At 41.3% G+C, this 26,802-nt stretch overlaps 1 protein-coding gene across 1 annotated transcript in view; it reads left to right on the forward strand.

Moving 5' to 3' along the window:
• ATP10B (ATPase phospholipid transporting 10B (putative)) overlaps nt 1-26,802 on the forward strand; it is a 242,972-nt gene that overhangs the window by 145,738 nt on the left and 70,432 nt on the right. The window contains 3 exon segments of the mRNA XM_037799283.1: nt 3,280-3,484; nt 19,733-19,818; nt 24,379-24,485. Of these exon segments, the coding sequence (XP_037655211.1) occupies nt 3,280-3,484; nt 19,733-19,818; nt 24,379-24,485 (398 nt within the window).

Here is a 26,802-nt window from a genome sequence, read left to right on the forward strand (position 1 = left end):
GCTCCTGACGGTGGAGGAGACAAAGTGGACCCCAGAGACCAGCACAAAGCAGCCCAGTGCAAGAAGGAAATGTCCCTGATGTCTCATTTTTTAACCCTAAAATGCCTAAGAAATTTGCCTCTGATTCCATAACATAACTAAGTTTAGGTTACTATAAATATAATTGTTCAAATTATGTACCAGCTAAATTATTAAGCCATACTCCCCTCCCACCATCAAAAAAAAAAAAAAAAAAGCAGTTACTCCCCTAGCTTCAGTACTCTTGGGCAAACAACAGGGCAACTGGAGGTGTATGTGCCTATGTTGATCTGTTGGAGAAGCTCAACCCTAGGGATGAGCAAGTTTTCCTCGGTTTGGGGGAGAAAAACCTACAGAGTGACTGAGAATGCTCTCCCACCATCCTAAGGAAGAGAGGATTATGTCTAAAGGAATGACAGAGGCAACTGTTACAGGTATAGCTGTGGTCCCCTGGGATCCAAGGAATAATATAAAGAAGGCAGCCTGATTTGCCTTGGCTCCTTGGGTAGCTGCATGGCACTTGTGAGGCCTTCAACAAGACAGCGATTGACAAAACTATACTCCCAGCCTAGCTCACAGAAGTGACTATTTGTAAGCACATCTTCATAACCATCCCCCTTCTATCACCTTAATAACCTGCCTCCCATAAGCAGTGGGGTATTTGATTAGAAGAATGTGATTCAGTGTCCAAGGGTGGAGGTGTGTTGGCCCTGCCTTCGATATGCCTACATATGCAGCAGCCCCAGTTAGCATTTGCAAACCTCTTTCAGAGGCACAGAGCTCTGGACCTGCAGGCAATGGTGACATTGCTCAGAGCCAGAGGTGTTCTTCCTAAATCTAATTTCAAATCGCTGGCGGAATGCAGAGATCACAGCAGTCAACTGATACCCCACTATCCCCAGAGGCATTATCCAGTAGGACACAAAAGTGATATGGAGCAGAGCTGGAGCATAGGATGGAGCTGATGAATTGGAAAGTGCTTTGAAACCTGTTATGTGTTTTTCCATGTAAGGAAGAATTATTACCAAAATGCTATGGATGCTCTGCCCCCAAAATACTCAGAAGTAGTCTCAGCCATTTAGATGCTATTGCCCATTAATTGATTTAACCAGAGGTTGCTGCCCCACGCCCCCCAGAACTGCAGGACACTCCACAGAACCCTGTGGTTCTTTCAAGGTCCTGGTCCTCAATGCTGAGGTCCTGGATCATTTTAAAGACTCTGATCCTCTGGTAGGATCTTTTATGACCAGGAAGGTAGGTTCTTAGGAAGGCATGTCTGGAGGGGAGGAAAACACCAAACCCTGCAGCTGCCTAAGGGACTTTTGTGAAGACAAAGGAGAAAAGTGGAGTCCCACTCACATTTCTTTCTCTCTGGAAGAGTGGACTTGTCATGCTCTGGGCAGCAATGCTCAGATCACAACAGGAACAGAAAATATAACCTACGCAGTGAGGCAAAGGAAAGCCTGGCTTTCCAGGCCTGGCTGGGCTCAGAGTCCTCAAATGTCAAGCCTGCTGAGCTCAGTTAAGAAAGTCCACAAAAAAGGACACTTCCAAATGTGGCCTTAGAAGGGCCCACGCCCCCAGGGAAAGAACGTGAAACTGCCACACAAGGAGTAATTGAGAACTGGAAAGTCAAATTTGACTTGGAGTGTCCAAAAGGCTTGGTGGGAAACATGACGAATGCCTTAAAATATCTAAAGACCCGAGGAAGATAGAAGAGATCAGATTTGTCTGAGAGAGCAGAACCGGTTAGATATTTGGTTATGCAGAAGGAAGTCTTTCCAAAATGAGAACTCTTTGAAAATGGAATGTTTTGCCTGGGGAAGTAGTGAATTCTTTTGCTGGAGGTGGCAAAACAGAGGTTGAGACACCCCCTGAGAAGAGAGAGGGGACTGTTCAGAGGAGGCAGGATCTCTGAGTAGTGATAATTGGAGTTAAGTTTGACCTCGGCTCTGGTTCCATTTCTATTTTTGCAAGGAAATTTTTCTTTGACCCTCAGCTTCCTCATTTGTGAAATGGGTATGATAATATGTACTCTGTTGAGTTATTACACACGTAAATGAAATATTACTTGACACTGTTTACTAATCATGCTTGGGATATCAGAAATGCTAAATTTGCTGTTGTTGCTGCAATTATTGCCACAAATATTGTGGCCATTATTAGCCGAGCTTGATAAATTACATGGGAAAATAAAGTGCATAATTTCCTCGATGTCTTCAGCCCTCTGATTCTCCATCTACTGGGCATCCCTTCCCAACAAAGTTTCCTATACTCCCTCTCTACCTCAGCCCAGCTCCAAAACTTCCTAGATGATGGCCTTTGTCTTCATCTTTTCCTCCTGCCACTCTCCTTCCCATAATCAAAAACCATTATTTCCTATTTCCCAGTTCCTCACAACCCTTTTTCCTACAACAATGATGACTCTTCCAGTAAGGGTACCATGTTTATATGACAGATATAATTACTTTCTCTTTTAAATTTCTTCTCCTGCTAGGAAGCAAGTGCTGAGCACAGTATCCCATCAACATGAGGCAATTAATCAAAATTCTAAGTGATTGAGAGCCCAGACCTTCCCTCCCCTCCACCCCTCACCCCTTGGAATCTTTCCGACTGCTTTTGGAGAACATCGTGGGCATTTGCCACCCAGAATCTGAACCTCTTTCCTATGTTTGGAGCATCCTACCACCTACCTCATGGGCCAGAGCCCCCTCCTACTCACAGGGAAGCCAATTGTCCCAGTTTGCCTGGGACTAAGGAGTTCCCAGAATGCAGGACTTGCAGCTTTACAACTGGTACAGTCCCTGACAAATCAGGATGGGTTGGTCACCCTGTGCTAGAAATGGCAGCCACTCACTTTCCTAGCCCCTCTCACAGCTAAGGGGTGGGCACATGACTCAGCCTCCTCCAAGCAGGCATGCTGGCCTCAGACTTTGAATCAGAGGCTGGAGATTGGAAGGGCAGGGCCGGCAGCATTGGCAGCCACATCCAGTTTCCAGTGGCAGTGTCCACCATCCAGTGTAGGAGATTTTGAGTGCAGCAGCAATAGGACAGACTTTTGAATAGTGGGATTCTATTGATTGTATCAAGCTTCTCTAGACAGATTAAGATGGTGATCATTTGGGACAAGGTGGAATACAGAGCAACCTCATGAAGCATGACATGGAGTTATTTAGGTGCAGTAGGGCCTTCCTCCATTCACCCATTAATTTTCTGAGGAACCTTAATGCTCACTCTAACCTCTCTCTTTTCCCACCCAAGAAAAGACCAGAGCTATGTGCAGAAGTGCTGGAAGGATGTACGTGTCGGAGACTTTATCCAAATGCGATGCAACGAGATCATCCCAGCAGACATCCTCCTCCTCTTTTCCTCTGACCCCAGTGGGATCTGTCACCTGGAAACTGCCAACTTGGATGGAGAGACAAACCTCAAGCAAAGGCGTGTTGTGAAGGGCTTCTTGCAGCAGGTAGGACTCTAAGATCTTCAATGACAAGGTCAAAGGGAAGAAATAGGCCACGCATACCAGAAAATTGAACTTAACCTGGTAGGTGGAGGGGAAATTAATGGATGCCTCCTTTTCCCAAGCACTTGAGATACATTAACCTTCCCAGCAACACTGTGAGATGAGTATTAACCCATTTTACAAATGAAGAAACCAAGGCTGAGAAATGTTAACTTGCTGAAGACCTCAAAGTTCCTAATTGAGTGGCCCACTTTGTTCAACTCAGGCAACTGTACTCACTGCTTTAAACCTAGCAGTCTACTCTCTGTTCAGTTACCCTTGGGGTCAACTCAATCTTCTGAGCCCATCCAAACCCTGCTCATTCTGCCCAGCTCAGCTTCAGCAATCTCTCCTTCCATTAATCTTCTATAGCATTCTTTTGACCCCAGCATAAACTGCTGCATGGGATTATTAATTATTTTTCCATTTGTGTATATCTTACCTGCTCAACAATATTAAAACAACTTTGAGGATAGAGAGCAATCACTGACACGTTAGTTTAATCTCCATCCTTACATATACAGCACATTGGACATCATGAGAAAATCTTTATTGTTTGGTGGATAAGAGCTCAGCTCTGGGGTATGACAGGGCCGGGTTCAAATCCCAATCCCATCACTTAGCTGTCACATTAGGCAACTCACTTAACCTGTAAGGCCTCAGTTCCCTCTTTTGGAAAGTTGGGACAGAAGCAGTTCATAGGCTGATTCTGAATATTAAATGATACATACAGAAATTACTTAGCATGAAGATGGGCACATAGTAAGAGTAAATACTTGCTATTAGTATCAATGGCTTTTATAGGCAATGTATGTTGAGTGATTGAAACTGGATGAGATATTAAAAATCCAGTTTAATTTTTCAATTAATATTCCCTTTGCAGGCACTGATTTCCAATCAGGTACTTTTCCCTTGCCAGACCTTGGGGGAAAAGTGAAGTTCTATTGCTTTTCTCTACTCTATCAGCCTTTGGCTAAAAGAAATTGGATGAGTCAGGGGATTCAGAAGCAAGAAGGCAAATGCTTCATTCCTCAGAGATTCTCCTGAGCTAGAGCTCAGTTATCTAGATTATAAACTTCTTAAGAGGATGTACAGCATCATGCATTTCTCTTGCCTCCCTCAAAGCACATGATGTGCAGTCCTCATAAAATTCTTTCTGTATGACTGATTCAATTCTCAGAAGTCTGCCTTCTCATTCTTTCAATGGGAATAATGATATCTAGCCCATAGTTTTTCTGTGAGATTCAAATGGGATAAGAAAAGTAAAGAACAACATGTAGGGTTTGGTATCTAGTAGATACACAACAAATGGTAAATACTGCTACTGCTGCTGCAGTTACCACCACTAGACGTGGAAATCACCATTACATGGTCATCATCATGGAAGCTACTGTTGTTATGGCAGCTCAGTCTTCCCGTTGGTCTCCAGGATCTACCTGAGTTAATCACTCACCTTAGTTTCTGAGTTTTCTCTCTTTTGTTGTCCTTACCACATTCACCAAATCACCCCAGAGTTTGCAAAAAAGGGTGAGCAGGATCTTGTCTAAGTTTGCAAAGTCATTCTAGACAAGCAATAACAATCTGTTTCTGGGCTCAGTGCCCTGTGACCCGCCCTATTGAGCAGAGGCTGTCACACTTTTTTTGTCCATAATTCACAATGAGAAATACATATTACACACACACATACATAACCCCTTATACACACATGTAAAACTGAAGCCTTAGATATATAACATGCAAAGCACTCTCAGATTTTCTGTTCTATTTTCTTTCACTTTTTACAAAAAAAAAAACATTCTGGGCACGTTGAACATGGTATTTGCTTACAAATTTCCCCTTCAAACTCCCCACTGTATGCATCCTCATCACAATTTAGTCTTTTTTATCCTCTCTTGGGCAGTTATTTCAGTCTTGTTGAGTTTCAACTACTTTTCTTTTTATCTTTGGCAGCAGCTCCCATGCTGTTTCTTGTATATTAATTAGTCAGAAGGTTTGGGATTTGGCTAGAATGAAGAGTCAGGTGAAAGGGTCATTCACACTCCAGTGCTATCAACCAGCCAATTTAATAACTTCTCTCAAACTCTAACCCTGAATTCTGCAGGGTACTTGGTGTGATGACTTACCAGGAAAAAAAAAGAAAAGGTAAATTCATTTGTGAAGGAATGATTTATTTGAGCTTGAAGCTTTCCAGGGTTCTCAATTCTAATGTGGTTTCTGATTCTCCCTCTCACCTCAAGTGTGTTTTTCTTTAATGATATTAACAACAATAATGATAATAATGTTTTTTGAGCCCTTACTAAGGGCTTTGCATAGTTATCTCATTTATCTCAGAACAACCGATTGAAAAAGGTATTATTACTGTTCTCATGTGACAAAAAAGGAAACCAAGGCATAAGAGATCACTGAGCTGGGGGTGTTGAAGTGAGGATTCAAAGCCTGGTTTGTACATTCTCAGCTCTTGAAGTCTGTAGTCGCTGATCTTCTTGCCCTCTGGTTGTTTCCTTGAGTTTATCTGGAGATGCTTATTTGAAAGCATGCATTTGTTAATCATTGTCAATATTCTTTCTCCATATTGGTGGCAAATAGCAGAAAGAATAAATGTAGACTTAGTCTAGCCTCTGGGAAGAGGAATTTGTGCAGTTCTTTGCTACCTTGCTTCTCTCTCATGTCTTCAGTGCAAAAAGATTTCTGAACATGGATAGAACTTACTTCTGGCTAACTCTACACAATAGTATTTCCCAAATGTGTTGCACAAAGATTTTGACGAGAGTTGCAAGAAAAACAAATTTGGCAGGGTCAAATAAGGTCAGAAGAGAGTAGGTTACAAGTTTTCAAATGTTGTGTACTATGGAACTTTTGAATTCCCAAGGAGGGAAGGAGGCAGTACTAGTAGGTAGCACTTCTAAACATTTACCCACGGAAAAATTTATTCCAAGGAACACATCCCAGAACTACTACAGGAATGGATGAGCCACCTCTTAGAGATTTGCTACAAATTCATTACAGCTGTTCAGGATGTATCAAAATCCCGTGGGAAGCTTTTAAAAATATACTACACACCTCTTCCCACCACCACCACCAAATGATGATTCACCAGAACTGAGTGGGGACCCGAGCATGCATATATTGGCAATGTTCCCCGAGATGATCCTGATATGAACCAAATACCCCCTCCTTGAAAACGCATACAACAAAAGGAAGTTACCTTCTTCAAGTACTTCCAGTAAACACTTGCCATAACAATGAGAAAAAAACTCCATCTATGAACTTCTTACTATGTGCCAGTGCTTTTACAAACATTGCTTCTTCTGGTCCTTACAATCACCCTGTGAGGTGGCATTGCTATCCCCATTTTACAGATGAAAAATCTGAGGCACAGAAAAGGCAAATTTTGCCAGTAGCCCCAGAGAAGATTTTGTACACCTAAAAGTATGGTTTATTTAGAAATTTAATGTCTTAAATAATATGTATTAAGGCTTGCATTTGCCTGTTTTCTCTCCAAATGCCTATTTTCTGTGAGAGCTTTGTCTTGTCAAAATTGTTTTTAATGAGCACAGAGATTTCCAGAAACGTCACGAACCCACACATACACCCACACCAATGTCCACCACCTTGTGGGTGATGAGAGCTTACTACTCTATTCTGTTAATTCAGTGTCAACACAACATTCTTTGGCCCAGCTCTCCTAGATCAGCATTTCTCAGGATAGAGTCCACCAAACACTTAACCCAAGAGATAGTTCTTGAAAAACATGATCCCTGGTCAGATCAGCTCAGGAGGCCTGAGCTCCCCTTACCCCTCTTGGGGATTCCAATGCACATTAACATACTAAGGTCCCTGAGAAGACCAGAAGTAAACAGGCCTGCTGAACTTTGTTTAACCTTGAGCTCTCCAAACTTCTCCAACCTCAGAAACATTTCTCAGCACAATACTTTTTACCATTCCTGTGGAACATATTTGGGAAATTTTAACCCAGATAGTGGCATAGACGTGATCACTGCATGGTGAGGAGGGGTGAGGAAGTGGACAACCCCCCTGCCCTAAACGGTTCATTCTTCCTTTCCTGTCTATGTCCAAAACACGAAAGCACCTTTTAGAAGGGCCTTTTAGGTCATTCTCAAGTTGCCAACGAGTTGGTCTCAACTTGGACCAAGCCTTTTTATTTTTAATAGAACTTTTATTGTGACGGGCCATCTTTGAATTTGCAAAATTGTTGTCCTAGTTTTTAAATATTCATTCTTACTTCCCATAGCTAGGAAAAGGGAAGGAATCCAAAATTAAGATTATGCCAAGGTCTGCCAGCTAGCAAGAGACTATTAGTGAATTACATTGTGCAGTTTTCTCTTTGGTGACATTCAGATACCTGCAGCCGCTTCCTTAAAGGGTTTCCTAGGTGTTCACTTGGGGTTCAACACCCAAAAATGAATATGTGCCATTCATTTTGGTAAAAGGAAGAGTTACCAAAGCCAAAAAGTCAAAAATGAATTCTTCCAATTAGTGTTTCATATCAAACACGTTCCTAGTTATCTATTATCAAAATTGTTGAAGCTCAAGCCTACTGACTCACATATCAGATCATTTTCAGTACCCACCAGGATATTACTATTCCAAGTATGATCCATGGACAATCACTTTGCATCACCTGAAAGCCTGTCAGAAATGCTGAATCTCAGGCCCTACCCCAGACCTACTGAACCAGAATCTGCATTTTCACAAGATCCCCAGGTGACTCATGTGCACATTACAGTTCAAAAAACACCAGCCTAGGACATCGCTAATTAACGTAATAATTGCGCTTATCTGTTTACTACAGGTTAAAAAAAAAGTCTTAAATGAGTTTCCCTTTTAACGAGGTTGCCTTACACTGAAGGTTAATGCTTTAAAGGCAGTTGCTTAGATAAGAATAGTCGTTGTAGCCTTGAATCCTTGCAGTTAAGTACCCACTGATTAACCCATCTAGAGAAAGGAGCACTTTGCTGCCAGAGAGTTGAGGCAGGGTAAGAGTCATTTTTCACCATCCCAGTTCAGTGAGGCAGAAGGTAGCTGCCTGGCCTCCCCTGAACCTCACCTACCCAGGGAACCAGTGAGAAATCCTCTTTCCTGGTGGACTTTCTAGTGGGACTTGTCTTTGACAAGCTGTCTCCAATTTCCTTTAAGAATGATACTTAGTCCCTGCTACCTGATGGTCCCCACTTAAATGTTGACCACAGATTATATTTTCTAGGGTTCTTTTGATATAGGATCTACATAGCAATAGTAATAATCATAAATAGTAATAGCAATAGATAACTTGACTGAGCATATACTATGTGCCTTAGGCAGTTCTTCTGAGCATTCTACACTTAGTATCCCATTTTACAATTCACACACAAACAAAAAAACCCATGAGTTAGGGATAATTTTATTACCCTTATTTGCCAAACGAGGCATAGAGTAGTTAAGTAATTTGCCCAAGGTAACCCTGCTAGTAATTGACTGAGCTCAGATTCAAACTCAGGAAGAATTCTTTTTTTAAAAAGTTTTCATTATGGAAATTTTGAAACATACACAAAATTAGGGAGAATAATATAATAAACTTTTATGTACCCATCACCTAATTCGACAATCAACTCATAACCAATATTGTTTTATTTATATCCCCAACTGCTTCTTCCTGCAAATTATTTTCAAGCAAATTTTCAACATCACAACAGCTCATCTGTACATATTTCAGTATTTATCTCTAAAAATTAGGATTATTTTTTAAAATATTCCATTATACCATTATCATACCTTAAAAAGTATTGTTAAGTAATTCCTTGATACCAAATTTCAAGTCAATGTTCAATTGTTTTCCAATTTTTTTGTTTGAATCAGGGTCCACATAAGACCAAATACTGAGGTTCGTTTCTTAAATCCCCTTTTAATAGATTCTCCTGTAAACTCTTTCTTTTTTTCCTGCAATCTTACTTTTTATTGTCCTATAAATTTTCCTGCAGTCTGGATTTTGCAGTCCAAGATTGTACTGTCTCCCTGGGGTGCCATTTAACACATTTCCCTGCCCACTGTGTTTCTGAAAATGGGTAGTTGGATCTAGTGCCTAAATCAGATTCACACTAGATTTTGTGTTTGTTTTGTATTTGTCAATATTACATCACAGGCACAAAATATCTGATTGGGTTTTTGGTTTTTTGTTTTTTTGTTTTTGTTGTCATTGTTGTTTTGATGTTAGCAGTCATTGGCGACCATTGCCAGTGGTCCATTTTTTTTATGTAATTTGCAAAATGGTGGTGCTTTAATTCATGGATAAAGAGGAATTTCCCCCTCTTTAAGTAGTTATTACTCTGAGGTTTGTCTGCATAGGAATGCAGGATAAGTGCTTGATTCTTTCCGTTTATTTACCAGTATTCAAAATAATGAGTTGGTTTTCTAGCATGCTCCAAATGTGACTAGTAAGTTTTCATTTTTTAGTGTCAGTATGAACTTATGGATTTAAACATATTTGATGGATTTGAAGTCAGGATGGTTGTAATATTTATTGATTTAGCCTCTGGGAACTTCTTCAGATTGGCTCCTGAGTTCTTTTGACATGACTTTAGTAATGTTTGATAGCTCTGGCTCCTTTTAATGTGAAATAGTATTTAGAAACCATAGAAAGTAGATACTAAAGGTAATTATTGCTAACGGGTTGATTATTGTTTATATACTATGCAAATGGACAGCACTAGGATTTTTTTTAATTAAATACATCAGCAATCATGATGACACTTCAATTCAAATTCAGAACTATTGGTTTTCATTCAACCTTAACAAAGTTCTTAACCACTGTGCTATACAGACCCATTTTGATATTTGACACTCACAACAACCCGGTGAGGTAGACAAGGAAGGAATTAGCAACATTTTTAAGATGAGAAAATTTAATTTCCGAGATTGACTATTGTCAGATATCACTCAGCTAATACAGTGATGAGCCAGAATTAGAACTCAATTCTGATTTGACTGATTATTTCTCCCATTGCTAAGGCAATTCTTCTTAGATCACTTTATTTGTATCTTATATTTCTCAAATGAAAATGATTTTCGTATCTATGAAAATACTGAAGCTATATAACTTTTAGGTTACAATTATTTAAAATAATGATATAATACATTGTATTTTTATTATTTGACCATGACTGAAGCAAATCTATGAAATACTGTTACTTTCATTTTTTATGCCTTGACCTTCTTTTGGTGATCCTCTCCTCCCCAGTGTTCTCCTAGGGCACATGCATCCATGCACCCATGCACACACACACACACACACACACCATAGCCATAGGAGATCCTACTTCTCAGTGTTTAGCATTGTTTGTACACTTCTATTAAAAAATCTTTTTCCATTCTGCATCCCTTCAGAGCCTGTCAAAGGTTGTGTGAAATATGTAACCACACTAAGACATTAACAGAATTGATCATGGCTTAAAGTTTTCCTACATCCTACCACCTCCATAGTCCACAATAACACATATACATTTTAGTGTGATCTTCACTGTCTTAATCACTAAGGATAATTGTGGGCATTTCAGACCAATGAGGAAAATATTTGGTGTCCCAAAAGAAAACCATACAAATCTAAATATGTATACTCTTGGTTGCATATGACAAGAACCAGATTCAGCATAGCTTGGAAAAGGCAAAGGTATTGGAAGAATACAGGGGTGCACTGGGCCTCAGGGAACCAGGAATTAAGAAGCTATCTGTACAATCTCTGTCTCTTACTTATGCTTCTCTCTGTGTTTGGCTTCAATCTCTCAGACCAGCTTTCTTCACATGAAAGGCAAACGACACATTTTCAGCTTCCCTGCCATAGAGAGACTGGGAATCTTCCCTTCTATCTAATTGAAAAACATCCCAGGGAAAGAAACTGATTCGCCTGATTGGTACCATGTGTCCACTCCCAGACCAATCATCCCTGGTCAGAGGGGGAGGATTCTGTGGTTGGCGTCTTCTACTTGAACCTCAAGGTTAAAATGAGAGAAGGTCCACTTCCTCAAAATCAGTCTGTGGGGCAGGGGAGTTCTGAGCAGCACAGCAATAAATAGTTTCATTTTATCTAGTACACATCAGAGTCATATAAGCCTAACTTCTATATGACCAAGATAGTCCATCCTTAATGACAGTTTCCCAGTGTCCTTATACCTCTCCATTAACCCCCAGTGCTGTTCTCTCTTTCCAGAAAGCTCTTCCTTGCCTGCACTTTCTCTACCTAAGCAACATTCTTTGTTCTTTTCTCTGTCAATTATTGTACCTACATTATTGCAGTTCATTCAATAAAACTCATTTATTCAGTAAACATCTGATGAGGCCCTCTTGTTGCCAGATGCTGTGCTAGGGTGTTTTCTGGTTTATCAGCAGAGATGACATGTTATGGCAGAGGGGTCTTCCATAGACAGGTTAATATAGAGCTCATCAAACAGGGATTTATAGTCTTCCTCATGACCTCTTTTGCCAAAAACGTGAGGTACAGTTGCTTGGCCCTTGTGCCCTCTTCTGTCTTAGTTACCAACAGCAAGAAAACCTTGTACAGAAAAGGTTTGTCTGTGTAACAGTCCCTTAAGGCACCACTGTCCATCTGGTGGGGGCTGCCCACATTTCAACAAATATTGATTGAATGTCTTGCATGTGCCAGGTGTCATGCCTTACTCTGGGAGTCAGAGTAAACAAGAGAGATGTGGGCTATGACTCTATGCTCTAATAGGGAATTACACAAGCAATTGTCACAAACGATTTCACAACTAATTCATTAATTCCTTCTAAAAAATGACAGAAGCAATTATCTTTTTTTCCAGTATTGGCCTGGCATCCCAAACCCTTACCTTACATGTTAGAAAATGTCATTGTAAGATTTCAAGATTAAATTAGTCTCATCTCTGAACAGAATATTTGTCTACTTGAAAAAAAGAGAAAGCGGGCTATTAGGAATCCTTAGACAGTTTCCACTTGCACTCCTCTAGCCCAATCTGTCTGCTCTTTTGTGAATCACCGGGGCAGGCAAGAGACCCAGGGTTATTCAATATGCAGATGATTTCCTCACCCAGAGCCAGAGAGGGAAGTAACTGCCAGTCACTCTATTGCACTCTTGTTATTTTTTCAAGATAACTCCTACCAGGAAGCAGGAAGGTTATCAAGTGCTGGTAACTGCCATTAGTTTCCAGATAAGATTCTCAGAAATCAGGGAGTCATTAATTTGTATGCTAGGAAGGAAAACTCAATCATCTAGCCTCAGCAGTTGGGGCATGAAGAACATTTGCTTTCACAACGTAGACAAACCAATAAACGAAAAAAAAAAAAAAAATTTAAATAGCATTCTTCCAAGGTTGCTCCATGTGTATCTCCTGTGTAGCCACCCTGGTTGGCTGGATTCGTACCCTGGAACCCTCATTCTTGGCACAGTTCCACAGAAACACTGCACAGATGAGAGCTACTGCTGTAGCTGTCGCCAACCTCATCCCCAGGACGGTGCAGTGGTCCTTCATCCTGAGGGGTGAGGAGAAACAGGTTCTAAGGACTTCAGAGAAGCTCAGTGATCACTGATTCAACACTTTTTTGCAAACATATCTGGCGCATAGTAAAATCTCAACAAATCATAGTCGTTCATATTCAACCAGTCCTGCATTCTGGGCTTGGGAAAAGAATTTGCCTGGTTTCTTGTTCTTCTATCAACAGAATCTTGAATGATATTTCCTACTGGCCAAGGATGGTCTTCAAAATGGTCTAAAATGGTCCCTGTCCTCTAACTAACAGCTATGGGTCCCTATTTTTTTTAGCATAAAGACTTTTATCACCTCAACCCCCAAAGCCCACTTCTCTGAAAGTGGTTCCCTTTCGGTGTCAGTTATTAAGAAAATACATTAAAACAAAAAACTATGAATCTGGTAACTTTTTTAAATGAATCTGTAATTTACTAATCTCGATAATACCTACAGAAATTTGCAAAATAGCAGTACAGACATGTGTGTGAGTTAGTTTTACTCTCTCTATAGGCAGCATTTTGTGCACATGTGGATTTGTAGACAAGTTGCGATAGCTGGATCTAACAATTGGGAACCACTGGCTTACAGAACTAGCTTGGTATTTGACAATTAAAAGGGTAAGACATTAGAAGTTCCAAGTGAGTGGTATAGATGCTAAGAATTGCCTAAAGAAGGAGAGATTGCTTTGGTCTGTGGTGGACAGAGATTGGTCCACAAGAGGTGAGACCCTTGAGATGGCAATGAAAGTTTAGAGGGACTGTCAGTATGGAAAACTTGGGAAAATGCAGGAAAAGGGCCCAGAGGGTCTGCTCTGTGGCCAGATGGTATTAGATGCTTACGTAAAGCAAAGAACAAACACAAGCTTTAGAATCAGACAAGCCTGGGTTCTAATGAACTCTGTGAGCTTGGGCCAGTTACCTAGCACTCAGTTGGCAAGACCAAATAAGATAAAATAAATAAGTGGCAGCATTCTGTGTACTGTTAAAAGCATTTGAAATGCCCATTGGACTGAGTAGGGCACTGTATTGATTAGGATTTTTTGTTTGTAAGCAACAGAAATGATTCTGGCTAATTTAAGCAAAACAGAATTATTGCAGGAATGGGGGCTGCAGGCAGGTGGAAGGTGGGGGAGAAGCATATAATATGGCTCACAGAATCAAAGGGAAAGCTGAAGAGCTAGGCTCAGAAAGGACAAGAAGCAGAACACTGCAGTACACTGGAGGAGTATTGGCTGCAAGAGTTACGCTATAGTATTTTTTTTTTTTCTCCTTTCTTGAGTCATTTCACCCAAGTCCCACAAGTGGGAAAGTTGAATGGGCAGGGCAACTCAACTTATACTCCCATCAAGATTATGATCCACAGAAGAGAGGTAGTTTCCCAAAAGGAAATCAAAGGAGAGTGGAATCAAAGGTGGGTAGCCAGAAAATAACTATCCACGATGAGCAATTTCAAAAGGTCATGCATACATTTATTTAATCACATTTATTGACCAATTTGAAATTCATCTGTGAGGGTAGTGGAAAATAAGCCTGGAAAAGTAAAACTTTAAGGCTAGCACAAGGGCAATGGCCTATTCTAGCTACTGGAATTTATTTCAACCTGCTTGCTTCACCTTGGTATTGCTATATTTAGTCCACAGGTCAGTGAAGAGTACCTTAACCCCAGTACATGATTACCTGGTGTCAGCTGGCCCAATGTCCCTTGCTTTCAGGGGTTCCGCCATTGACACACCTAAGCTGAGACAGGGGCATTGAGTTGCATTTATGGCTGCAATATTGATTTGTGTCAATAGCCCTACCTCCTCTTTGATTCTCTCACTTCTCACCATGGCTCACACATCATGGATATTAAATAAATCTTGAAGTCATGAAGGAATGAATGGAAGATGAATCTGGCCCATACTGGGACTTATGCCTTTGACTATTTTTTTATTGGTTGAGCTGAAGAATTTTCTTAAAAGTAGCTATTCTATTCCCACAAATCAAAAGACTGTACATGGGACTTTTCCTAATTGGGTGGGGCAGGCGGTGAGATCTGCTTTGTATCTCCTTACCCATTACCTTTCAATATCACCTTTTCTGGTACGAACCTTATCTCAACTAATCTTTACAGCATGCCTGTTAACACAGGCATGCAGGAGATGTCCACAAGGAAGCTTACAGTCTAGCAGAGGAAATACAGGTCTAGACATGTGAGTATTAGAAGGAGGCATAAGCAGTGTGAAGTGGAAGCACATACAAAGGAGCAATTAATTCTGTTGGCTGTTGTTGGGGATTGAATCATGTCCCCCACAGAAGACGTGCTCAGGTCTTAAACTTGAACCCATTTTGTAAATAGGACCTTTGAAGATGTCATTATTGGTTAAAGTGTGGATTCATTTTTTAATATGATCTTCAAAGATCCTATTTAGATGAGGCCACAGTGAATCAGCGTGGGCCTTAATCCATATGGCTGAAATCCTTACAATGAGAAGAAATCTAGACAGGGAGGCAACTAAGCAGGAGAAGTAGAAGTCAGAAGAAGCAGCCACGTGAAGGAGGCAGAGATGCAAGCCAAGAAGCCCCTAGAATTGTGGCAAATCAGCACCAGAAACTTACAGATGCCAGGAGAAAACATGGCCAGTCAAGACCTTGATTTTGGACTTCTGGCTCCAAAACTGTGAGCCAATAAATTCCCATTGTTCAAGCTAACACACTCTGTGGTATTTGTCAGAACAGCCCTGACAAACTGAGACAGTTGGAGTGAAACATACTTGAGAATTAGAGTAGGCTTCCTAGAGGAGGTGGCAAAAAAGAAAAAAAACCCTCTTAAATGCTAAAATAATCCTCAAAAGAATATTGTCTATCCAGGTGACTTAGTGCCTTAATTTCTATTCTTTGAAGGAAGCCTTACTTTAAAAGCCAGACATACTTGGGAGAAGTAGCACATTGCATTGCTTTTTAGATATAATGTTTATTATATATTAAAGAATTAATTCAGTAATTACATAAGGTACTTCAGTCAGAGGAAGCAGAAAAAGAGCAAAGAAAGGGAAATAGGGACAAGAGGATATCTCCAACACTAATCTTTCCTGCATGTGTCCAAATAACACCATGGGTAAAAGAGCAGACTGTGGAGTCAGAAGTACCGAGGATAAATCCTATCTTCCACTTTGTTACCTATATGGCATTGAGAAGATCAGTGAACCTCTCTAAGCCTCAGCTCCTTCATCTGTAAAGGTGGGATAATAATATTACCTATATGATCAGTAAGAATGAAAGTAAATAGCATACATACTAGCATATATGTACTTAGTTGATGCCTGGCATATAATAAGCATTTGGTAAATGCTGTAATAACAATAATAATAATAATATTAGGAGTATGTTCCAATTTGCTAATGCTGCTAGAATGCAAAATTCCAGAAATGGATTGGCTTTTATAAAGGGGGTTTATTTGATTACAAATTTACAGATCTAAAGCCATAAAAGTGTCCAAACCAAGGCATAAACATGAGTATACCTTCACTGGAGAAAGGTCAGTGGTGTCTGGAAAACCTCTGTTAGCTCAAAAGGCACGTGGCTGGTGTCTGCTTGCTCCCAGGTTGCATTTCAAAATGGCGTTCTCCAGAATGTCTCTGGGCTTAGCTTCTCAGGGGAAACTCTGGCTGAGTATCTCCAAGTTGTTAGCAAAAGTCTGCTTTCAACAGCAGCAAGCTCCTTCTGTCTGAGCTTTTATAGGGCTCTGGTAAGCTAATCAAGGCCCATGCTGAATGGGCAGGGCCACACCTCCATGGAAATTATCTAATCAACGGTATTACCCACAGTTGGATGGGTCACTTCTCCATGGAAACAACCTAATCCAAAGATACCAACCTAATCAGCACTAATGTCTGCCCCCACAAAATTACATTAAAAACATGGCATTTGGGGGGACATAATACATCCAAATTGGCACAGAGTAGGGGGAGTAAATGTGATGATGATGATAATGGTGGTGGTGGTGGTGGTGGTGATGAGGATGATGACGATGAAGATGATGACAATTGGCTTCAGATTCCAATGACGTGGGTTCCAATCTTGATTCTGTTACTTACCAACCATAATACAATTGCGTTGCCTCAGACTCCATTTACACGTCTGTCCAAACTCTTAGGATTACTGCGAGAACTTAATGACAGATGTATGACACATAGTAAGTGCTCAGAAGAGGTGAATCTGGCCTGGAGAACCTGAGACACACAGTCTCCTCTGAAAAGGGCTTGTGTTTTCCTGTGCCCTGATGGCTCCCCAAAGCCTTTGTACTGGTTAGAGGGAACTTCATCAAGGGCAGTGCTTTAGATAAAACACTGAGTCAGAAAGAAAAAGTGGTTTAGGCGAGCTCCATCCACAAGCTAAGGAAAGCTGTGGGTTGGAGACGGAGGCTCTACCCCATTTCAGGTGGGAATCTGAAATTTCTGACCAAAGTCAAAATAAGAACTCTGATGGATTTGTAAGGCCTGGAACTTCCAAGATGTCCTTAGGCTCTTCTAGCAGTCTCCCTGGAGTCAGCTACAGCAAAACCTTTAAAGCAAGCAGGGTCTGTGCAGTCGTTTTTGGAGACATCACAACCTGAGTGCCCTCTCTACAGCCCATCTTAGGGAGGGAAGGAAAGAGCCCAGGGGACAGATAGCAAGAGCTGGGTCATCTGTCCAAGAAGAGAAGAAGGCAGACAGAAGACCACGGCCAGTGCCAAAAAGGAAAGGAAAGCATGGAACCAAGGAAGGGTTCAGGAAGAAGTTTTCTGGGAAGCCTGGGCTGAGGGACAAAGGAGGCAAGCTTCACTGCTGCAGGGGATCTGCTCAGCCCTTAAGGTGTGATTAACAGGGACACAGCATCCCCACAGCAGGTTCATTAGCTCTCAAACCTGCTGCCACTCATATCTAAAATGAGTTTGGATTTAGAAACCCAGCAATGAGCCAAGTGGTATGGATTGGGAGTGAAACACATGACTTAATCAAGGCATGAAAGCAGCTGACAAATTACAGTGTGATTTGTCATCATCTCAGAATTCGGCAAGTGTTTGTCCCTGAAAGAATCAATACCTGGAGGGGAAAAGTTTGTATTTTTAGAAACTCGTGGATGGGTAATTTATTTCAAGTGAGTGAAGAGTTTATTTATGTTGGCACCCCCACAGATTCAATGGACAGTGTATTTATAAAAAGCTAGAAAATGCTGTCATTGCTTCTAAGCAATGTGCCCCTCTGAACAGCTGAAACTCTCAGAGATAAATTCACTCTCTGCGTTATATATAGATATGTATATAGTCGTATATATATCTACTCAGGAATCCATTTCCAATCCCACCTTTATCACTGCCACCTCCTATTTGCACAGAATGTTATGCCTTTCCAAACCTTTCCACATTAATTCTGTCTTCTGAGGCACAACTGAGTTTGGGAGGGAAGGTGGTACTAACCACATTCTACAGATGAAGAAACTGAGGCTCAAGGATTGGATGCAGGATCAATCGATGTGGGATAGATTAGAAAACAAGATCTCCCTACCCACAGCTGTGTTTTCCTCCCTTTGGGCTATGTGAGCTTGTAAAACTGAAATACCTGAGTAGAGAAGGAGTCAACGATGTGTTTAAAATACTCAGCTACAAGAATGTTCACTGGGAGGCAGTGTGCTATGTAAGTAAAGAACTGAGTGTCTGCAGTCAGACTGGGATTCAAATCCCAGCTCTCGTGTGACCGTGGGCAATCGACTTAACCTTTCTGAGCCTCAGTTTCCCTGTCTAAGTGGGGGGGTCATACTCAAAGTTTCTACTTCACAGAGTGGTTATAAGCTTGAAAATAAACAATGTGTATAAAGTTCTTATCACAGAGTCCGGCAGATGTGAGTTCGGAACATGCGAGTTACGTTCTTTCATTAGCTAGTATTTTCACAGCATCTTAACAATAGCAATACAGATTGAAACAATGTAAATGTTCAATAGTGAAATGAAATGTGCTGTATTCATACTGTAGATTTCTTTGCAGCTATTAATAAAGATACAGAAAAACTTTCATAACAATAATTTTCAAGATATGTGAACACTGTATCTCATTTTGAAATACATAAATATATATATGTATACATGTGCACACACTTATGTATGTACATATGTGTGTACATATATATATATTATTTAAACCAGAAAGTATTATATACTCAAGAATATTAACAGTGGCTGGCTTTAGGTAGCCAGTTTTATATGTCCTTCTTTTGATAATCTTTGTGCTGTACAATATGATAGCCACTAACCTCATCGAACTACTTCAATTTAATTTAATTAAAATTTAATACAATTATAAAATCAATTCCTTAGTCACACTGCTACATTTCAGGGGCTTCCTAGCTAAATGTGGTTAGAGGCTTCCGGACTGGGCAGCACAGCCTTAGAACATTTCCACCACTGCCATAAGTTGTATTCGATAGCGCTGGTCTAGAGTCTGAAACCCGGGTATGCCTGAGAAACGCAGTCAGAGCAGCCACCTGCCTCTGCAGAGCATCCAATTTTTCATTTGCATCTACTTTCTCCTCCTTAATGAGGATTTAACTTTCCCTGCCAACACATTACAGCTATCACAGCATGGCAAAATAGGGATTACCTTATTTGCAATGATTCCAGCAGTGATTAGCTCTCCCAATGATCCTATTAAAACTAGATCCCTCTGACTTAATAACCTCACAGAGTCCTCTCTCTCTTGTAGGAGACACAGTTTGAACCGGAACGTTTCTGCAATACCATTGTGTGTGAGAAACCCAACAACAACTTCAACAAATTTAAGGGTTATATGTAAGTATCTTATGCCCATGTGTGGCTTGTAAATATCTTCTCTACAGCTAGAAAATATATTTTCTTGAAATGGCCCAACAGATAGGCAGCTGGGTCTTGAGGAAGTTTATTTCTTTTTATCATAAAGAAGAACCAAAGAAACCTAAGTAAAGTTGGAAAGTTTTCTTATTCTTCTATTGCTGGAGTGGCATTTAATTATCTTGCAGAGTTAAATTCACAAACGGTTCTTTAGACCTCTGGTCAGTGTCAGAAGCAAGATCACACTAATATGATTTCATTAAGATCAGTTTTCTAAAAGAGCCTGCTAAAGTTAAGAACACTGGCTTTGGAGTTCAACCGAATGGGATATAAAACCTGGTTCTACCACTTAAAAGCTGTGTGACCTTGGGTAAATAAATTAACCTCTCTGGTCCTTAGTAGCCACATCTGTAAAGATTATAATATCTATATCATTGGATTTTTCTTTTCTAAGGATTAAGCTGTTTAGCCAATGCAAAGCTCTTAGCACAGTACCTAGTTCAGTTGGTGGTGACTGCTGCTATTGCAATTATTGTTATTTTCATTCCTCAACTTTGGTTCTACCTGGGAAACTTCACTGTAATTTTCCCACATCACATTATTGGACTTACTCAAAAATATTCAAAATAAGAGCAATGATAACAGATGTCAACAGATCTTATACAGTGTGATTTAGTTTCCTAGGCTGCTCAAAGCAAGTACCATGAAATGGGTTGGCTTAAACAATAGGAATTTAATAGCTTACAGCTTTGAGGCCATGAAAATGTCCAAATCAAAGCATCACCAAGGCAATGCTTACTTCCTGAAGACCGGCTGCTGGCAATTCTTGGCCCCTCTGTCACATGGCAAGGCACGTGACAGGGTCTGCTCGGGTCTTCCTTCTCTTTCAGGATTTGTTGCTTTCAGCTTCTCACTTCCAGGTCTTTCTTTCAGTCTCTCTCTGTATTCATTCTGTTAATAAAGGACTCCAGTAGGAGGGTTAAGTAGCTTCATCAAAAGGTCCTACGTATGAGTCCACACCCACAGGAATGGATTAACTTTAAGAACACACAGCTCCAAACCACCACACAGTGCTTTAACAGTTTATAGAGTAATTTCACATAAGATCACCTCATTTAATATTTACAACAACCTGGGGAAGTATTATGATCCCCGTTTTACAGACAGGGAATTTGATGATCTGAGACTTTTCATGATTCACCCAAAGCCACACAGCAGGCACAAGACAAAATGAGGACTTGCATTTGAGTCTTCTGAGTCCCGTCCCAATGTCTTTTCGTTGCCTCGCAGTACAGAGCTCAGCCATGCAATAGGAACTTTATTCCCAATGGGGCCTGAAATGAGGGCTTAAGGGAACTTCTCAGAATGTGATGTCCTTGCATTCCCCCCACCCACATTTTCTGAGGCTGTCTGGGATGCAGTGAGGACCAATATGAAAGGGGAAAGGATAAGAACATACAAGAGAAATAGGAGCTTTTAAAGGCAAAGTATTTTTTAAATGCATAGTAAGAGAACAGAAGAAGACCGGTAAAGAAGGGTATGAGCTTCTGAGGAAGAGGAGTTGGTTGCAGGTGCCTGGCAAGGCAGAGCTTGTCATCTGCCCTGACAAGGAAGAAGTTTGTCCCTCCTGCCCGTGGTTTGTGGACTTGGCTCATTCCAAGTCACCCATGCCTTGACTCATTCTCCTTACTCTCTTAGAGAACAGCCTTATCTCTGGGTTTCTATTTGTGATCCTTTCTCTCCCAGATGGCTCATGCCAGCAGCCAGCCTTTCTCAGCTTTCAACCTGAGTTCTGACCTGCCCACCTCACCCACAATCTTCCCAGCTCCACCCAGACCCACAAATCTTTTCCTCCTGCTCACTGCCCCTAGAGACCAGTCTTTCCTCTACCTGCCCAGACCTCATGGATGAGCCTTAAAAGTCCTGTTGTTCAGCCCAGGAGCCAATCCATGGAATTATGGAGCATTCTCCACCATGCTCCTGCACCTACTCTGCTCGGCAGGAAGACTATCCTCAAGTCCAACATCCACAGACAGTCTGCACCCACTTCCTGAGCAAACCTACTGCTTGCCTGGGAGCTTCTGTGGGTCCCCCTTATTTAGGAGCTTTCCTGTGACTATGCAGGTGAGCTAGGGTATGAACAGCTTTTAATGTTCTGCTTTAAAAATTAGGGGCATCAGATTTGAAAATGCAACTTTTAAACAAATGGATCTCTCTCTAGAGAAGTGGTTCTCAATCAGAAGTGATTTTACCTCCCCCTCCAGGGGACATTTGTCAATGTCCAGTGTCTGGAGACATTTTTGGTTGTTACAATTGAGAGAGAGGTGCTGCTGGCATCTAGTAGGTAGAGGTCAGGGAATCTTCAAGCCTCTCACAATGCACAGGACAGCCACCCACGACAAAGACTTATCTGGTCCAAATGTCAATAGAAGCAAGGCTAAGAACCCACTTTCGGGCCAGTTAAATGGAGCATCCTGGTAACAAAGAGCGCCAAATAGAACAGCAGCTATGAGGTAGCTAATCCTTTTCTAGCACCCATTGAAAGGGCACTTTACAAGTGGGAGACGCAGAAGCCACTACCATATGTTATCACCTCAGAGCATCAAAAAATGTCCTTGAAACCACAAGCTACTGACAGTGAAGCTTTCGAGATTCATTAACGCAGTGTTCCATTCACAGTCAGCCCCTCCTTGGGCAGCAATGGAAGATCCTAAACTTGAGCTGCTCTTGAACCACCTTGTGATTTGTGCCATATTCGTAAAACATCTATATTTTCATTTACCAACTGTTTAATTGACTTATTTTTTCTTAAATATATATCAAAAGGAAAATTTGTATCTCTAGCCCTTTGGGAAACCAGTATGACTTGCCATACATACAAGGTAATAGTAAAAATTAATACAATGAGATCAAAACAGTGTCATTATGTTCTAACTGAAGAGTATTGTGTGTAGAAGCCCACCCTGAGTTAAAATGTAAGATAAGTGTTAGAAAAGGGTTAATGACATACCAGCACCAAACGTTCTCCTTGGTAGATTCTGAAGAATTGAAAATGGAAATGACTCTGATTCTGTGTAAATTAATGAAGTCCTACTTTGAGAACCCTAATATAATAAAAATCACATTACGTTTGGTATCTGTCAAATGGGTTCCCAAGTCCTAGAATGTCCCAGGTACTAGGATTTGTGGCCTTGGAAAAATCCTTCAGCCTTGCTGAGCTTCATCTTTTTCACAAGGATAATCACCCTGCTAACTTCCCTAAGCTATGAAAAGTCAAATAAAATAATGCAAATAAATGTAATTTATAAATATAATAAGGAATTATGCATATTGAAAGGCATATTAATTGATTTGTTGATGAATGCACAACTGTATGATGATACTGTGAGCCACTGATTGTATACTTTAGATGGATTGTACAGTATGTGAGTATATCTCAATAAAATTGCATTTAAAAATGGAATGAGGAAAAAAAAAGCCTACTGAGTAGCAGTTGAGCACTCTGGGGCCATACATCCTAGGCTTGAATCCCTGTTCTGTCATTTCTACTCTATGAACTTGCCTCAGTTTCCCAATCTACAAAGTGGGTATGAAAGCATGACGGCCTGTCTTATAAGGTTGTTTGCGAAGCTTAACTGAGCTAGAAAATGTGAAATACTTGAAACAGGACCTAGAGAAATGAAGTATTGAAGAACTTTAAGGAGAAAAAGCCCTAAGCATTCAGATTATTATTTCTCTCTTCTCCCAAATGTTTTTGGAAAGTAATATTAAGTGTCCTGAAAATCCCAAAGGAAAGATATCAGGATACAATAAGTATCAGACCCCAAGTAATAACTAGGAGTTGGCTGCACTCAGAAGTTTCTAGTGTGAGTTGGAAAACTGTAATGCCTCCCGAGACTAGAGGAAGGTAGAAACTATCTCTGCTTTAAGAAGCTGCTCCCAGTAAACTGAGCATGAGTTTCTCTGCCCACCTCCTGTGAGGTCTCTTTATTTTATAAGAGGCTGAGCAAAGGAAGGCTCACACAGGAGAGAAGTTTGGTGCGTGATGTAGCTCAGAAGGAGACAAGCCTGTGACCTGCCCTTACTTACCGTCCCATAGTATGGAAAGAGGGACTAGTTGGTGTCTTCTGTGGCTTAGGATATTGAGCTCTTGCAGTTCCTGGGTCCAGCAGCTGGGATAGTGAGCATATGAACATTTCCTAAAGGCGACAGAGGTCCAGTTTTGTGAGGCCAGAAGCCAGGTCCCCACATTTTGCCCCTAAAGCCATTTTGAAAGTTGAAGCCGAAGTTTTTCAGCACAGAGCCCTGCCTTTTATGTAGGAGGTGATGATTCCACAGGGCTGGACGGTCCCCTTCTGATGGTCCAAACTCCATCCAGACCTTCTGGGAGCAAAAAGTAGATGAACTAGAACATGGAGGAGATTAGAATCCGAGTTAGTATTATTCCTCTGAACAAGAAGGAGAGGGACCGTGTTCATTCAACAGTTCTAGCTCTGTGACCATGAGGCGACCAAACCACCCCCTGTCTTTCCTCATCTCCAGGGAACATCCCGACCAGACCAGGACCGGCTTCGGCAGTGAAAGTCTTCTGCTGCGAGGCTGCACCATCAGGAACACCGAGGTGGCCATCGGCATTGTCATCTACACAGGTCATTGTTTCCTTTGTCCCTTCACTTTATCCTCCCTCTAACATTCCCTCCTCCAAATCCATCTCAGCAGGGCTACACCACACATCTAAGAGGTAGTCATGGAACTTTCCATCTCTCAGCCAAGCAAACTGAGGCTGCAAGTCTCGTGTGAACTGAATGAGCCACTGTGACACACAGTTCCAGTTAAATCATTCCTCCAAGCAAGACAGGGAGAGGGAATCCAAGTTCTTTCACCACTAAGACAAGATGGAGTGTGTCTTCTTGAGCCCAGGGAATAACCTGAACAAACTAGCAACTTCACCTTTTTTTTTGGGGGGGTGGGTGGTGGGGGCTCAATTTCCTCTCCTGTAAAATGAGCAGAATATTTGAATCTGCCTCACAGAGCATCCATGGGATCAAATGACCCAACACATGTAAAGCACCCAGCACTGTGTCTAGCTAAGTGAGCTCAATAGTTCTAGCAGTTGTTTTTGCACGTATATTTCTATTATTTTCATTATTAATTTTATTGCTCCAGATATGGTGGTCTATCTCCTTTGCTCACTTTGATTTTGATTTCCAATGAGAAGAAAAGGTGATAACAACACAATGAAATCTAAAGCTTTGGAGGACACTCTTGTGACTGCTGTATCCTCAGTTCCCAGCACTCAATGCTTGGGGACACCTCAATAAATATCTGTTAAATGAGCAACTAAATGACTTCTCCTTCTACTGTTGAGGAAACGGTGTCTCCCTGGAGTGTCTGCCTTCACTAGAAGGCTCCAGAATACATTTCTTTCAGTTGCCTATCCATTAATGGTCCTGAAACACTCTGGAATATTTTGCTTGCTTATTTGTTGTTCAGTTTGGTTTGATGTGTTTTAGTGTGAGTAGGACCGCAGTTTTCATGGACATAGAAGAGCATTTAAACATTGACCTGCCCTAATATTCACTTTGGGGGATTGTCAAAGGAACACAGATTTGTTTTTTAATAATATCATGATCTAGCTAACTGTCCCTAATTTCAGGGAGGGGGTTGCATTTGGCATTTCAGGTGACTGCTTTCATGGGCCATTGGCAATGGAGTTCAACACTATTTGGAAGACCTACTGAAAATGAAACCTCTAGCAATTCCCCACCCCACAAAAGAAAGAGAGAAAGAGAGAAAGAGAGGAAGGAAAGAAGGAAGGAAGGAAGGAAGGAAAAGAAAAGAAGAAAAGTAGATTTAAAGATTTAGAGCTTTGCTTCTCTGCCGAAACAGAGGCAAAGAAGAAACCATGAGTGGGTGATAGTATATGAAAGGGCAGATTTGGAGAGAGGGTTAGCAGTGGCTCCAGGAGCCAGTGGAGGTGAAATCCACTGGCTTGCTGCGTGTTCCTGAGCATTTGCACTAAACTTTCAACACAAAGGGGACTATTAGTTCCTATGTCATAGGGTAATAAGATTTCAAATGAGATTGTCTGTGAAAAGGGCTTAGCACAATGTTTGGCACATATGGGCTCTCAAAAAATGTGAGGAAAAATGGTTATAATTGTTTTCAGTGTTATTATCTAGATCAGGATTTTGCAACCTAAGAACCATCAACAATTTAGACTGGATGATTCTTTGTTGTTGGAGACTCTCCTGCAGCCTCCCTGGTCTCCACCCACTAGATGCCAGTAGCAACCTCCCACCGGCCCCCACACAGTGTGACAACCAAAAATTTTTTGAGATGTTGCCAAAGGGTGGAGGGCAAAATCACCCCCAGTTTTGAATGACTGATCTGGAGTTAACATCTCACCCTTAATAATACTGAAGGACAAAACACAATCAGCTCAAATCCCAAAGCCCAGAAAGGTCAAGATGAGCTTTCCAGAAGGAAGAAACCCAGCGTGGATGCATGTGCTCCTTCCAGCTGCCATGATGATGATGACAGCCATCATAAAAATGTAATAGAATGCATGTATTAAGCTCCTACTGTGTACCAGGAACTGATTTGGGTGTTTTATGTATATTGATTCACACACACACACCCTCCCAGATACACACAACCATTATGCTCCATTTTGCAGATTAGGAAATTAAAGTACAAAGAGTTTAATTCACCCAAGGCCACATACCTACTGAGAGTAACTCCCTGTAACCCAGAGTCAAGCATCTGCAGAGCCCAGCTCTGTCTGACTCAAGAGGCCATGTTCTAAACACTACCCAGTACGGCCTCCCCTTGAGCCCAACTCTCACCAAAAGAACAGAGGGATCCACTGAGGTTCTCAGAAGGTGAGGAGCGGGAGGGCTCCTCCTTGTGTGGCGTGAGCCCCAGCGGGGCAGAGAGGCCACGTTCCATCAGCACCGTCTGCCT

Source organism: Choloepus didactylus, chromosome 11 (genome assembly GCF_015220235.1).
Source record: "Choloepus didactylus isolate mChoDid1 chromosome 11, mChoDid1.pri, whole genome shotgun sequence".
NCBI classification, from domain to species: Eukaryota; Metazoa; Chordata; class Mammalia; order Pilosa; family Megalonychidae; genus Choloepus; species Choloepus didactylus.